Source organism: Macrobrachium nipponense, chromosome 19, assembly GCF_015104395.2.
Source record: "Macrobrachium nipponense isolate FS-2020 chromosome 19, ASM1510439v2, whole genome shotgun sequence".
Classification (NCBI taxonomy): Eukaryota; Metazoa; Arthropoda; class Malacostraca; order Decapoda; family Palaemonidae; genus Macrobrachium; species Macrobrachium nipponense.
In genome coordinates, this window is record NC_061088.1 from 4,469,714 (window position 1) to 4,486,505 (window position 16,792).

The 16,792-nt window shown below is 37.9% G+C and overlaps 1 protein-coding gene across 1 annotated transcript in view; it reads right to left on the minus strand.

The window, feature by feature from the left end:
• LOC135219139 (uncharacterized) overlaps positions 1–16,792 on the minus strand; it is a 264,385-nt gene that overhangs the window by 11,214 nt on the left and 236,379 nt on the right. The window contains 1 exon segment of the mRNA XM_064255640.1: positions 1,433–1,544. Coding sequence (XP_064111710.1) covers positions 1,433–1,544 — 112 coding nt within the window.

Genomic DNA, 16,792 nt, shown 5'->3' on the forward strand with positions numbered 1-16,792 from the left:
GTTGGGGATGCTCCCTAACCTTCCTGCGGCTTTCGACTTTCCTCCTCCACTGGGACTGGGAGTCTGGAAGAGGTCTAGGCCTGGAAGCATTAGGGAGCCGATCAGACGCACCCTCCACTGCACTGGGTTCACTGCACAAATCACTATTGGAATCACTCTTACCTTCTAGTTGCTTGATTTTCCTCTCCATACTGCGAATGGTGGCTTTCATTGAGGCCACTTCCGAAGGCGCATCTTCGGCTTCGGTGCAGGGAGCAGGAGCTGAAACTGACAAAGGAGCTACTTCTAAAATAGGATTATCTACATCCAACTCGCTAATACGAGATCTACTACTGCTCCTGGAAGAAGCTTTCCTAACTTTATCCTTTTCAAGCTTCCTCAAGTAGGAAGACAAAGACTTCCATTCATCCTCATTCAGCTTTTCACATTCATTACAAGGGTTATTAAAGGTGCATTCATTCCCTCTACACTTCAAACATACCGTGTGAGGGTCTACCGCAGCTTTCGGTAGCCTCACCTTACACTCAGTCATACAACAAACTCTAAACATAGCAGTTTTCTTAGTATCAACATCAGACATCATGAATCCAAGAAAAATCCAAAGAAAAATCCAAAGAAAAGTCCAATAACTGTCCACAAATCGCGAATGCCAGGCCAAAAGATCGGGTACTTCACCAAAAGTCCGTAGAAACAATCCAGGGCGAAAACGAGAAAAGAATCCAACTGTCAAGAGGTACCGACAACAGGTGTGGTCGACACCGACGACAGAAAAAATCTGGCAAGAAAGGTATGATGGTTCTTACACCCGCCTCCCAGCGGCGGGTAAGGTAGATCACCTGACCTACCTGTCGCGTTAGCCGCGAGTTTTGAATTCTGTCGTGACGTCAGAGACGTAAGCTAAGTATATGTCTGACAGGAAAGTTCATGTACAAAAAAAGGAGTGTAAAAGTGACCCGACACATATCTTGGGGGAATAACTAACACTGTTTTCATTCATATTAATAACTTGGTCTTTGGAGCCTGTAAGGAAGAAATTCAGACTTCATTTCCAACATGGCATCCAATGAAGCAGGTCTTCTTTGAAATACACCAAGTTAATTGTTTACATACACAGTAAGTACAATCAAGCTCTGAGGTTATTCTGACAAATGGCAAAAGCTTGCACTTTTGTAGATACATACGGAAATACATATAAAAAAGCTCCTAACATTATATAATGCATTTAGACATTTTAAAAATTCAGCAAACCTACATATTTGATGGAGGTACAGAATTAAGCTCCTGTACCTCCATCAAATAAGTTTTAAAAAATGTCGTAGCTTTTAGATATTTCAAAATGCATGACCTTAAAGAAAATCAGCTAAATTGGTTATAGTAATCTTGTAGATAAAAAAAAAAACAAATAAATAAATAAATGCTGTTTTCTACTTACCACTCTGAAGGCGAGAGTGAAGTGAAGGCTTTCGGTGTGGGCGTTCCATGAACTGGTCGTCATCCACACCCATAGCAAGCTTACGTCGAATTTCCTCTCGATCATTACGACGCTGGAAAAAAAGAAGACAAATGTACAACTATACTCTGGCCATTTCAGTTCAACATTTCAAAGAAATACATGAACAGGTACTGAGGAATACACCATTTTGTCAATTTGGAAGAGTGGTACAGTAGCATATTTCCAACAAATATATATCACTATACTTAGAAATCAATACTACGTACATTTAAAAGTGCCTCACCTAACATTAACATTTAAATATAACATTACCTAACATTAATATTTAAATGTAACCTTACCAACATTAACATTTAAATATAACCTACTGTTATTGTAATTATGTCATGTATATTTGGCCATAACTATGTATATGCGCATGTACTTAATAGCTCTGCTGTCAGGTCTAGAGCAGACAGAGGCAAGATGGTACTGTTAAAAGTCTAATATTACGGTGTTGAGATCCAATAAATAGTTTTTGGGTTAGCATTATCAAACTAAAAGGCAAACTACTGTAAGTAAAAACCTACAATGCAATATTTTTCTTTATGCGTGCAGTTTACCCGAAATGAAGCGAAGCCTTCCCTCAGTCAAAGCCGAGAAAGAAAACTCACATTCGTCTCAACACATCATCATAATTACCCTCTGAGGATGATTATAAAAGGTCTCCTCAGGTTTCTCGTCATAATCTTCGGACTGAATAACGCGAATAAATTTCTCCACTATATCCTCTTCGTCCCCGTTTGAACTATCAGAACGTGCTTGCCAGTTCTTACGATAATTGAGGACTGGCCAGCCCAACTGTTCAAGTATGGTTGGTGGAGGACCTTTCTGCTCAGGCGTCTTTTCGTCAATAATTCCACTGCCTTCATCTTTCCACAGAAGCTTTGAAACCTTATTTGACTGTGACTTAAAAGAACTCAGGACTTGACCTGACACTTTGGCAGTCTGGGATTTCAATGAGTTGAGGCTGACAGAGGAAAGACTCAATCCATAAGGTAACTTTGCTCCCAGAGAAGTTGATTCTCCATACACATCCTCAGCTTCTTTAGTCCTCTGTGGTTTCAACTGGTTCATAAAGCTTCCAAACATTCTTTGGAAATGCAACTAATTCAACTTTCTCCTAGAGTAATAATTCATTCATAATAATAGCCCCTGTTTCACAAATGCATCTTTTCAGCAAAAAAAATAATTTCACTATAAAAGCAATGAGATATGCAATTCAAAAAACAAAAAAAAATTTCATGGTAAGGGAAATGCTGTGCTTTCATCTAAATATTTAAAATAATTTATATTGCACTACAAAAGGGGCATGAAATTCCTAGTTCCACTCAACAAGGCTCTGCATATAATAATAATAATAATAATAATAATAATAATAATTTGTGCTGTGGGTTGAGTGAATAAATCGTATTTCATAAAACTAATAATTAGAAATACCTCTACCTTCTAATATACCAATATTTTTCATTGCATCACTTATTTATTTAATACTGTATAAAAATTTCCTTTGTGAAACTGAGTGAAAAAAAATGTAATGACCAGTTATCTGTCAAGGAAAACTACTTGTCAAAATGAGAATCCTTGACACCAGATTCTAAACAGGTATGCCAATGGTCATGGCAAACCAAACTCATTGTAAAGACTGAGGTTAAATGCAGGTATCAGTGTTCATACTAAGAAGTCATTCTAATGTAACATGTGAGCACGGCCAAATGAAATGGGCCAGCTATACTGTTCTACTCAAGATAAACCCAAATATATCACAACACAGAAAATTCAAAATTTATTAATAAAAAATGCATTATCAAAGGTTAACTAAAAGGATACACCCTAACCTAGCTTTATCCAGGTCACAGTAGCCTACCATATCAGGTGGACTTCTCTCTACCTGGAACCCCTAGCCTTGCCCAATACTAACCTTTTCAACCTAAACGTAAAGAAGGCACCAATGAAAAGATAAAAGGATATGGCATAATGGGTTCAATACATAGGCCCTATGGATTCATTCAATGAAAAAGAAGGGTCAATGCTTCCTGTTTATTTATATAGGTTCCTGCAACATTTTGTGCCATGTTAGCATACGAGACTGATTTAAATCAATGAAGAATTGGCTGCCAATTTTAGCTGTGGGACAAAATAAAAATCTGATATCTTATCTAACCTACGTTATCTTCACCCGAGGACTGTTAAAGAGTAAAACTTTTAACAAAACTGATTAAAATAGATGGGCCTATCATTAAATTCCGCCTATACTTTAAAAATTTAATTTCAGTTACTACATAGTAAATCCTAAGTGCCGTAATCATTTTCATTCACAACCTTTAAGTTTCTGTACAATTGTATTCATTAACTATTGTATAATGCATTAACGGCGGGGTTCTTTATGCTAATCAGCAAACAAAGCCTTCAACTATAAGCCTGATACCCAATACATCACTGTAAACATGCATTCACGTTCAAGTGCTTATTTCATTCGCCAAGGAGACCACGGGATTCATTTTGCACCAACCACTATAAAACAAACACGGCAAAATCAAATAAAAACGAATCCATTCCACAAAAGGGACGGAGGGAACGCCCATGGCACACGAGAAAAAAAAACACCACTACACAGCTTTCACGAAGACTTCCAGGACCATTAGAGTCCTTTATAATGTGACTGATGAATTAACATATCTCATAAAACTTTATACATTGAATTAAAATCTCAATGCAGGACAACAGCTCATCACAACCTTGAACAGAGAGGAGAACTGAGGTTGGGGGATCAGCTACAACACACCAGCCGTGTGGGAGGTGAGCCCAGTTCTCAACCTCACCTGAATCTGTTGCCATTTCGTCAAGTTCGATTTCATATTTTGACGTTCTTTATTACAATCTGGATATCACTTAGCATCAAATAATAACGATACACATTTACTTGGCTAATTATCAGCATTAAAATAGGTACATCGTCCCTTAATGCAGAGAACGACCAACATTTCACGAGAAATGTTTCGGTAATCATATCCGCAGTTGCCAATTCGTAAATATTTGCGCCAGCTTTCTTGAAATAGAAATGCTGGCCAGATCACTTTCAGATGAAAGTTGTCGCGATATTAAGAGCAAAATGCAAGTAGTACTCCTACCTTTAATCACGTTAAGTAAGACTCTCAAATGTGAATTATGTGATACTGTTTTAATAGTAACTGCTAAATAGCATTACACACACAAAGAGTTTAAAACGTAGCAATTTAAGTTCAAGTCAAAATATGATGCTGCATTGGGTTAATGACAATAATTTACCCTGTCAAGGACACCAGGGCTATGTACTTGGGGAAAATACGCTACCCAAAACCCTCACCTAACCCCCCCCCCCCCCTTCTCTCTCTCTCTCTCTCTCTCTCTCTCTCTCTCTCTCTCTCTCTCTCTCTCTCTCTCTCTCATAAACACAATAAATAAATGACTATCGAAACACACCGTTCGTACCAGTTCGGATAAAATAAATTTTTAAACCAGTGAATGTCGACAATTATTGTCGCAAGACTATGCAACAGAAACTAATTTCCTGAATGACAGACAGACAGACAGACAAACAGAACGGCGGAAATTGGGAAAGATTAATTTTGCAAGATAAGGTCTGTTAATCAAGGCAGGAGGAAGTAGAATCATTTACCCTTCAAATGCGTCTCGAAAGTTCTTATAAAACAACAGAATTACGTATGTAAAATTACTATACTCGTTTTTTTTTCCATCTGTCCACCCGCCTGTGTTGTTTGCGTATGGTAACACTGCGTCCCGGGCTTTAGATAGTTACATTCAGCTCACATTCAACAATTATAATAATATCGTATTTCGAATATTAACGGTGTAATTCGCATACAGTAAATTATTAAAACACTTATCAGTTGCAAATGTACACTCACCCATTTAATTTACCTAAAACTTACACATAGAGTAACTATTTAAAGCCCGGGACGCAGTGTTACCATACGGACACACCTCAGGCGGGTGGACAGATGGAAAAAAAAACAGAGTATAGTACCATGCAAGACTTGAACTTCAGAATTAATACCTACATGTGAGGGACAACGATCGACATTGGTTTATACAACTTTGTTAGACCAAACAGTGTAGTTCACGACAAGAGGCCAATTCTGTTGTGTTCAAGGCCTACTCAATTTGGTGCTAATAGTAATTCTGTGAGTGTATACTAAGTCTATAAGTATTTTCTTCCCTCCCTACAGAGAGAAGAAAAACGCATGCTGGAAAAAATCTTGAGTTGCCATTACATACGAGTGTATGAAAAACAGTATCTTCAGTTTCTTTGGCTGAAATAAAGATTTTATACATGGACCAACACGACTCTCTCTCTCTCTCTCTCTCTCTCTCTCTCTCTCGTGATCATAACAGGTATTAGAAAAAAATTCACAGTAGACTCAACCGTCTGGTTCCACCAGTGGATTCACCAATAACAGATGTGCTTCTCACGAAACCTTTGTCTCGGTATTTCCCAGCAAAAGCAAGCAAGCACAACAAAACACAAAGACAAATACAACTAAAGACTATAGTTGATCTCTCTCTCTCTCTCTCTCTCTCTCTCTCCATAAATATCCGGTTACCCGTGAGAGCTTCGCACCACAGTGACCGGATCAACTAAAAAAAAAAAAGTAGGTACATCAAATATCGAGTGACGTCTAACAGTCCATACAACCGGAATCTTAAGCAGCGCAATTTCAAAATGAGTAAAAGCACGTAGGCCTGTAGGAAAATTCCGCTGGACAACGCCTTGAAATGACTGTCGTCGGCGTACATGAGTAAACCAAGAGGACAAAAAGTCACGTGAAGTACCATGAATGATAGAGTAATTACCACCTACTAAACGACTTGGGAGAGAGAGAGAGGCACACAAATAAAGATATAGGAAATGTCACTGGCCTCTAGAGCACATTCATATAATACCGATCTCTGAGCCTAGCGATCTCATGTTTCAAGAACTAAGTCTCTCTCTCTCTCTCTCTCTCTCTCTCTCGGGCGTATGACAACCCAACAGGATATATGCTGTTTATTGCCTCAGATAGATAATCAAAGATTAAATTAGAGATGAGACTGGAAGTTACGACCTGAAAAGAGAGAGAGAGAGAGAGAGAGAGAGAGAGAGAGAGAGGAGAGAGAGAGAGAGATTAACTTTATACCGAAAATGCTTTGAAATTTCAACAGGCGGAGTCCTAACAGCAATTATAGTACGTTGCCTGCGGCATACCACAGCAAATATTACAGGCTCCAGGCCAATGCCTAAAGAACACCGGTGACGTCAGCAGAATATTTCAGACAATACAAAAAATCCCCTCTACGTTATTTCGAAAAATATTTCACAGAAATTATACATTTGCTGCATTGCTTGGCTTCTGGACTCATGTGCAATACAGAATGCAGAGGCTAAAATGAGAGAGAAAAAGATTACTGTATATTCACCACGAAAAAATAAAAACAAAGAACTTACGACTTCGTAACCGCAATGTTCGTCAAGCACACTGCAATAAGTTTGCTTGGAATTCCTCATAAAAAGAAAAGAAAAACAAAATAGCGAAGAGCAGCTGCAAACGGAAATGAAAAAAGATTGCTGACGAACCCTCGTGAATACAAAGTCAGCTGTATAAATACAGAACAAATACAGGCAAGCGGTCCACCAATATGCCAATTTCGCGACGTTGGAGCGGAAGAGAAGGAGGACATGACATAATCGGGGATAATTGCTGCGCAGAAGTCACCAACCCTCAACCAAAGGCAAAACAAATAGAAATTCCCGCAATTCCTGATGGGGGAGGCAGAGGTCAACGCTCTCCCAGTCACTTCTGCGATGCCGAATTAACACGGACCAGCCCCCACCCCCCCTACCCACCCCCTCCCCTTCCCCCCCAATTGTCTACTTAATGTCTATTTTTTTTCTTTTAACCATGATTGACCCTAACGGTGACACTGGGGGAACTCAGTGGATACACGTTATGATATGTTATAATTATAAACTTGTTGAGTTGAACTATACAATTTAGGCCAAAGGCCAAGCACTGGGACCTATGAGGTCATTCAGCGCTGAAATGGAAATTGACAGTAAAAGGTCTGAAAGGCATAACATGAGAATAACCTCAAAGCAGTTGCACTATGAATCAAGTGTTAGGAGAGGGTTGAGGAAAGTAAGATGGAAGAAAGAGACTATGTTAGGAGGTACAGTAAAAGGAACGAAAGTGGTGCAGGTAGGGCCCTAAGGAAGGCACGCTGCAAAGAACCTTAAGTAATGCCTACAGTGCACCGCATGAGGTCCACTGACGGCACTAATCCCCCTACGGCAGATTATAAACTTGCGATATAACTACGTTGTATTTTGTGAGTCAATAAATTGACTCCTGTTTCAGAGAATCTTGCTCATTTTAAGCCTTCAACAAACTCAGTTTCCATTATTTTCATCCACTTTTTAAATCCTCTTAAAGGTCTACTGTAGATTATTTAGAAAAAAAGCCAAACTATTCTATGGGAGATAATATCATAATATCAAGCTACCGGCTAGGCGCTTAGAAGGCAGCATAAGGCCACCCTAAAAATAAAATGCGACCATTCCTGTTTATTCTGAAAGACTTTCGAGGTGGAATTACGATTGAGAGAGAGAGAGAGAGAGAGAGAGAGAGAGAGAGAGAGAGAGAGAGAGAGAGAGAGCGCATAAGGCCACCCTACCCAGAAAAATAAAAAGTGACCATTTCTGTTTATATTCTGAAAGACTTTCAAGGTGGAATTACGACAGAGAGAGAGAGAGAGAGAGAGAGAGAGAGAGAGAGAGCAACCAACCCCTTCTGCTTACGGTGGCCATAAAAGCGGTCGCGGGGGCGGGGGTGGGAGAGAAGGAATAAACACCAGGAACGTTTACTCTGTAAACAGTTTTGTGTTCGGGCGCGCTAACGCGCGGTTGTTTCCGTTATACTTGACTCTCTATAGGTTCTTCCAGCGACGGCGTTCGAGGAATCATATTGACGTCAACGGCCAAACCTTGAGAGTAATATTGCTTTTTAAAAAAAATCCTAGGCGTACATAAAGTCTAAATGACGCTAAAATTAACCTAAAATTCCTTCTTCGCGGTCTAAATGTAATTCGTGATGCGAGAAACTGTAATCAAAGTATTCATCTTGAAATGAACAAGGAAAAAAAATTGTCTACATTCATTTTTATTTCCTGGGGAGGCCGGTGGGACGGGCAACCTCATGCCCTGATCTACCACCTCAGACCTAAAGGCGAAATATATCAATGTCTCTGGCTTGTTGTGATTCTGAAGTTGAGGACGAGCTATCAAAATCAGAAGGCTACATGAATATAATGATTAGTTCACACGTCAAATAATGGTATTTATACACAGCAAATTATGCGTATACTGACTTGTAAATAGTATTAAAACCTAGTGTGTATATATTTATATATATATATATATATATAGATAATATAATATAATACAGTATACGTTCCCCCAAAGATACTGTCGGCGAATATCAAAACATCATTAAGGTTGAGTCTAATTAGATTCATAAAGGCAGGCAAAACCTTGCTAACGGGATGATGAAATATGATGTCGAGCAGGTGATGATTATCATGTACACATGACTTTCAATAATGCTGTCTTGCGATTGAGGCAATACTTCGGTTAGTATCTTTTAATAACATCTATATTTATCTTCAATTTTTCTCTACTTCCTGTGTCCTTCAGGTGTGGTTCTCTATATTAACATTCAGTTCTATCTGTCGGCATTCGTCACCTGTCTATCGTTCTATAAATGAACGCGGAAGATGTGTAGGTTATGTCACGAAAGCTCTGTTTATATATATATATATATATAGATATTATATATATATATATATATATATATATATATATATCATTTGACCATCGTACTGTACTCTTCTACTGCAATAGTCACGAACAACAACGTGACTCAAACCTATTCCCACTCATTATGCAAATTATATATTCATCTACCTTTCAAATCAGCGATTACGAAAACAGAATACTTTTTTTTTTGTGCCTTATTCGCTGAAAGACATTCAAGACAAACTGAGAATTAGATGCAGGGCGAGTCTTCGCATGATGGATGATGATAAAAATCTACTTGGCCAACTTTTCCCTTTTTATCTGGGGATACTTTTGCTCTTCTGAGTAGTATGCCTCCAGGGAGGAATAAGGGATCCCCCATGTAAGAAGGCAGTATCTCAAGATAGTGTAAATAGGGAACAATACTCAGTTTTAAGGGAAACTGACAGCGGTCTGTATATGATGTTATCAAACCCCATCAGACAGTTTATAGTTATCGTCGTTGCTATAAAAATAACAACATATATAACTTTAAATATACCTAAAGAATGTTACTGAAAGATGCTGAATTTTATACAGGATCTCATGGCGACTCTGTAAGAGGCTACAGTTTACAGGTCGGTCATTTTGATAAGTTTTTTTCTCATTATTTCTTGACCTTAGAACGCTATGTTGTCCAGAGACCCATGCTTTCATCCAGATACACAAACACATACATACACAGATACCATAGGTGTACATACAGACAGATATCCAAACATTTTATGTATGTATAAATTTCTGACTCCCGTCATGATCGATCCCAGGTCTTTCAACAGAAAGGCAAGGTCGCTACCAACTGAACCCCACAGCAGGTCAGAAAAGCACCTGGGTTCGAACCCCATGTAAGTCGGGTTCGAACCCCATGTGAGTCAAATATATTTCTGCTTCACACATGATTGTGTGTTGATTATTTGTTTATATTGTATATATATACCTAATACATACCCGTGAGTTTGAATATGACCGTAGCACCCCAAAATAATTCTATTATTTAAGAAACTGTTTCTAAAAAAATAAAAAAAATATAAATAAAATGAAATAAAAAAAACCTTAGGAAAACCTTAAACAAATTAAAAAAGTAAACAATGAAAAATTAAAATTGCGAGTTACCTGGCCTTTAAAAAAATTCCTTAAAACACATCGCCTACTCAAGAAAATGAATCTGACATAATACAATCTGGGAGACGCAAACCTTGGTTCGTGTGGTTTACCGACGTTTTGTCATTTGTGTCGACGAAATCTGGCTTGCGCAATTATAACAACCTGACGATTTGCTTAAGCCGGTCACCACGACGAATAATTACAGCGGTTTTTGCACCTGGATGTTTCTATTGCATTCCAAGGTGAACAATCTGTTTTTTTTTGTGCGTGAAAAACTGCCGGTAATTGTCGTTCATCTAAATTCTAAAGCCATTTGCTTTTATCTGTCAACTAAATTACTTAATGAATTCAGTCGAGTTTTTCGTGTCGAAATTTATCAATTCAGTCGAGTTTTTCATGTCGAAATTTCTCAGCGTTAAAGCTCGATATAGGTAATGAAACTATTGCTCTCAACATATAGTCACGTGTGTGTATATATTCATATTTCATTCTTGCGTCTATCAACTGAATTAAAAAAGGAATCGTGTAGACTTTTTAAATGTTGAAATCTCTCAACGTTAAGTAGCTCTTAACATAATGAAAATATATAAATCACATTCATTTCCTTATTCTCTCTCTCTCTCTCTCTCTCTCTCCATGTTGAAATCTCTCAACATAATGAAAATATACAGATCTCATTAACTGTCTTAATCTCTCTCCATATCCGCACCTCAACCTCATGACAGATACGTGATAATGACGACAATGAGAGAGAGAGAGAGAGAGAGAGAGAGAGAGAGAGAGAGAGAGAGAGAGAGAGGCACTTGTGTTCACTATCAGAGCAGAACGGAGAACAGACTTCTGTTACTCAAACCGCGGTATATGTCGGCCAAACACGCCAGCAGAAGTATTAGAAAGCAGAGATTCTTCTGTCTTCTAAGTTGCTTCCTACGAATTCATTTAGAAACTTCAGGGAAAAGACTGAAGTATGAGTAAAATTATAATTACCCACACATATAAAAATAATAATAATAATAATAATAATAATAATAATAATAAATATTTTATATATACATGTATTTCTATTAAAATTATATTTATAGTCTTTTTTATGCTAAGTTTTTGAATGAAACCCTAGGCAGCAGCTACCCACATATGTATGTATGTATGTATGTATATGTATGTATGATGTATGTATGTATCAAGCATATATATACACATATGTATACCTGCACAGGAATAAAATAATACAATGCAACTTTCTTATAGAGAACATAAAATACAAATGACAATTATACAATAATTCTAGGATTAAATATTCATCACACCCAAAACGGTAAAGTTTTCAAAATAATTTTCCTTTGAAGTCCACAGGAGATGGAAACGATTAAGAACGACTACTATGACATCTCACTATTCAACTGAAAGTTTGGCCAACTCGTCATTCACCAAAACGAAAATCAAAACAGCAATTTTGTAAAACTTTCTGTATTTAATATGCGCGCGCTACGGACCTCAAATTCAACAAGAAAATATTGTCATATTTGCTTTAAAATTATCAACCATTAGAGACAAACAAAATTTGGAATGAACAACTGAATTCGTCAATCTGTAAAGAAAATCGGGAATAAAGAAAAAAAGAGAGATAGAGGGATAGAGAGAGTGGGCGAAAAAAAAAGAAAAGAATTAAACTCGTCAAACGATACGGCAGCTGCGTACCATCGTCAAAGAGAACAGAAGTAACGCCACTTAGCGGATGTATCAAGCCCCCTCCCCCCTCTACCTCTACCTCTCTTCCTCCACCATCATCCCACCACCTTCCCCTCCCCCTCCCCCTCCTCCACACCGCCTGCTGTCATGAGTCATGCATTCTTTCTCGTCAACTTTTTTTTTCTTTCTTCCTTCAAGATCTACGGTCATAGACACTCGAATGGGCTGCGCGCATTGTGTTCTACCATCCCGCTCTGTTACGAACATTATTATTCAATTATATAATATATATATGACTCTAACAGCTAAATATCTAATAATGCATTCCATTTCCTTAAGATTCACGACCCAGACAAAGCAATACAAAACAAACTTGGACAAAGAACTCATTTATAAACTGGCTCCTTCCTTCTCGAAAGCGTTTGCCGACACTAAAAGGCTTGTAATGAGAGACAGGGGGGGAAGAGGAGGAGGAGATGGTTGGGGGGGGGTGTCACTCCTCACTCAAAAGATCATTTGTCAAGGACCCTATGTGCCATGAAAAGAGGGAGGAAAAAAAAACATACTCTAAAAAACATCGTCACGTCATCAAGGGGGAGAGAAAACTGGCGCGTAATTAGGCTATTATATCTCTCTTCCATTTCACAGTGATTCACAAACAAACATTGAGTGTGTATATAGATATTCATTCTATCTCTCTCTTTCTCTCTCTCTCTCTTATAAGTTCGATCCCCGAACCGACAAAGGGAAGAAGTGATATGGGTTAGTTTCCTTTTAAAAAAAATCCAGTATGCCCCTGTTAACTTAAAGATCGAGTCATGTACTTGGTTGTTGGTCAACTGCTGATATGAATCTCAGCTAATGGAGAGAGAGAGAGAGAGAGAGAGAGAGAGAGAGAGAGAGTCAGGTATTTCCAGAGAATGTGACGGAAACTTTGCCGCGCCGTCACCGAGAAATGGCGTCCTTCCGATATTACACCTTAAACCACAAACCGACGAGTATAATAATAACCCAAGAATCCTCTTTATGTGGAAATTCTGACAGAGAAAGACACAAACACACTCGGCACTTGAACATCCGTTGACCTTGTGTATAATGAAATAGTTTTGGGACCCTTTTTTTTTTTTTTTTTTTTTTTTCGAGCAGAAGGACAAGAGAGGGTCCGATCTCGAAATGCCATTGTGCTCGTGAAAAACAATGCAGCCTTTGACGGCGTCCGGATTAGGAGGGAATGGCGATGAAGTGTTTTTTTCATCTCTCTCTCTCTCTCTCTCTCTCTCTCTCGTCAAGGCTGCAGGGCCTAACATTCTTTGAAGCCGTCTAAAAGCCGAGGACAAGATTCGATGAATTTCACATTTACACTATATATTTTTTATTTTATCTAATTTTTTTTCGTAGTGTGGACCTCCAGCCACCATTTTTGAAATGATACTGCTTAGCCCGTGGCCATAGCCACCCTCTCAGCTACACACAGCAGTCGACTAACCTCCGAGTGCCTAACTGACTGCTGCTCAAGTTACCAAAACCACAATAGATTTATAGGAAACAGGCACAGTTCGATGAGAAAGGAAAGATATGAGATATTCTGAGTAAACTGTTTGCAAACAGTTAATATGTTTGGAACTTTGGTGATTAGTTGAAACTCGTTAGCAGACAGTCGCTAAGCTGTAATTTAAAAAGTAATTAAATAAAAAAGATACATACGATATACTTTTCCCATTGTTATTTATATATGTATGTATGTATGTATAAATATATACGTCTCACACACAAATTATATATATATATATATATATATATATATATATATATATATATAATATATATATATATATATCTATATATATTATATATAATATATATATATATATAAAGTGCTAATTTCTTACAATGGAAAGAAGAATAAAAATTAAGCCTTTATATTACAACGGAAAGAAGATAAAATAAAGCTTTATACTAAGCGATGAATAGGAAATTACTTCAATTTAAGACTATATAAGACTATATACAACCACATCAGTAGACATATCTCGACGTGCGAATATCATCGGAGTAAACTATTCACATTTTAAAACCAAATCAATCAAGATAAAGTCGAAGAAGAAGAAGAAGAAGAAGAAGAAGAAGAAGAAGAAGAAGAAGAAGAAGTATAAAATCTACAATAAAAAAATGAGGACTCGTCAATCTGCATCGAAAAGATGTGCTTAGAGAGAGAGAGAGTGTGAAGGTCTACTACATAGGCCTACTTTTCAATGGCGTTTCTTGTCAGCTGTCTGTCAGTCTTCTAAACCAGACGCTGTAAATGAGTTAGAAGTTGGGGGGGGGGCGGTTTGGGCTATGACTGACAAGGCATCCAAAGGTTTTGAGTGAAAGAGTTCTTTAATAATAATATAATAATAAATGATGATGATAATAATAATAATAATAATCAACAATAATAATAATAATAATAATAAATAATAATTTGAGGGAGTGAAATTCAATAATAATAATAATAATAATAATAATAATAATTAATAATAATAGTTTGAGGGGGTGAAATTCAAAGGCCGTAAATACATAAGGATATGACGTAAAATCACACAACGAAACTCTCGGTTAAGTGTTGGGTTGTGGGGGTGGGGGGGGGGGGGGATGGGGAAAGGAGAGGGGTGGGGGGGGATTACAGCGAAAGCTTGCAACAGCCCGCAAATGAAAATCTGACGAAGTAACGTCGAATTCCTCAGGGGGAATAATAAGGTTCAGACGGACACCGGAATTACGGTAGCATAAGGCCACGCGCAGTAACAGGGATCACTGTACTGTGACAGACGCCTGTAAATAAACTCTTCAGTGCTTGCAATGCATTGCAAGGCATTGCAAGCGTCTGAATTAAATATAAGAAATGCCCTGGACTTATGAAAGCATAAACAACTTTCTAAGGAATCAGTTTCTGTGCTTGCAATTTTTTTGCAAGCCATTTCGAAATGGCGCAACTTTTATGTGAAAAGCGCCTTAAAAAAACCCAACCTGAAAGGAAAAGCTTGCGCACGAAAGATTGCGCATATGTGGAAAATGCGCAACAAACATGAGCAAAGTAATTATGACAACAGTTGGCCTTCTTGTTTCTACGGAAATTCCTATTTCGACACAAATGGTTATGTATAACTGAATCACGAAAGTTTGGAACGTGATAAATGCATAAATAAAGGTATAAGTCACGAAGGACAGTAAAACACTGGAGTAGCTGCAACATCTTTCGACTCAAATGGTGATGTTTATACTATGCAAAACGGGTTTACCTAATACAATAAAAAAATTTCACAAAATAAATGATCCATCTATCTGAATACGTAAGCATTCAACTATTTAAGTCGTTCACCTTCCATTTATATAGACTACAAAAGAAAGTCATGTCCCTCAAAATGAAAAGCGAAAACCCCAAAATTTTCTTTAACTTTTACAAATTTTTTATTAAAACATTTTGACGCTGGAGAATAATATGACGTCACTGTTTTAAAACCCATTTAACAATACTACTGATTTCAAATGAAGTCAACAAAAACTTAACAAGGACATGATGAATAACAATAAAAAATATTTTGTTACTGATAAATGATTAATATTGAAACAAGGTTTAATTCCTTTCAACAAAGGAAAAACAAACAATAAAATCCTTCATGAGAGAGAGAGAGAGAGAGAGAGAGAGAGAGAAAGCCAATCACAGGGCTGGAAACTCTCAGTCTCTCTCGAGAGTTCACACAGTCAGGATGTATCTTCCACCTCTCCTGGGGGAAACTTTTGCAAGACGTATCCTCAGGAGAAGTTGAACATACATCCTTCCTATGTGAATTCTCTCGAGAGACTGAGGAGAGTTTCCAGCCCTGCGATTGGCTTATCAACAGCCAATCAGGAGCGTCGTAAGGGACTGGCCTAGACATCAAATGCACGGTTGATGTGAATCTACTATAGCAACCTAATGTTCTTCAGTAGCCCAGACCTGCGGAAACGAAATAAAATGGAAGGGAGAAACTGGAGGTTAATCACGAAGTATAAGGGATTGATTGACACACTGCCTTTTAAATGGAAGCAACCTGATGTCTTTCAGTAGCCCAGATTTGTGGAAACAAGAAAGGTTGGAGATAAACGAATACCAAGTAAAAAATCCGCCGAAGTTACTTCGGCGCAATCGTGTTTTCTGCACAGTGTATAATGCTGTCTGAATCTCTTGATGTGCTGCAGTATGAAACTCTCAGCCATGACCAAGCAGCGCTCAGTTGCTCCCCAGTTGCACGATGCATGGCTAACCTTAACCTTAAATCAAATAAAAACCAGTGAGGGTAGAGGGCTGCAATTTGGTATGTTTGATGATTGGAGGGTGGATGATCAGCATACCAATTTGTAGCCCTCTAGCCTCAGTCGTTTTTAAGATCTGAGGGCGGACAGAAGAAGTGTCGAAAACAGACAAATGGCCATCTCAATAGTTTTCATTTACAGAAAGCTAAAATGGAAAGTCATTGACACAATGCCTCTTGAAGGAATGACGGTTATGGGGGTCGATATTTAAGTGGAAGAAACCTAATACCTTTTAGTAGTCCAGACCCGAAGAAACAAATAAACATAATGGAATGGAAAAGGCTGGAGGTTAACAAAGAGTT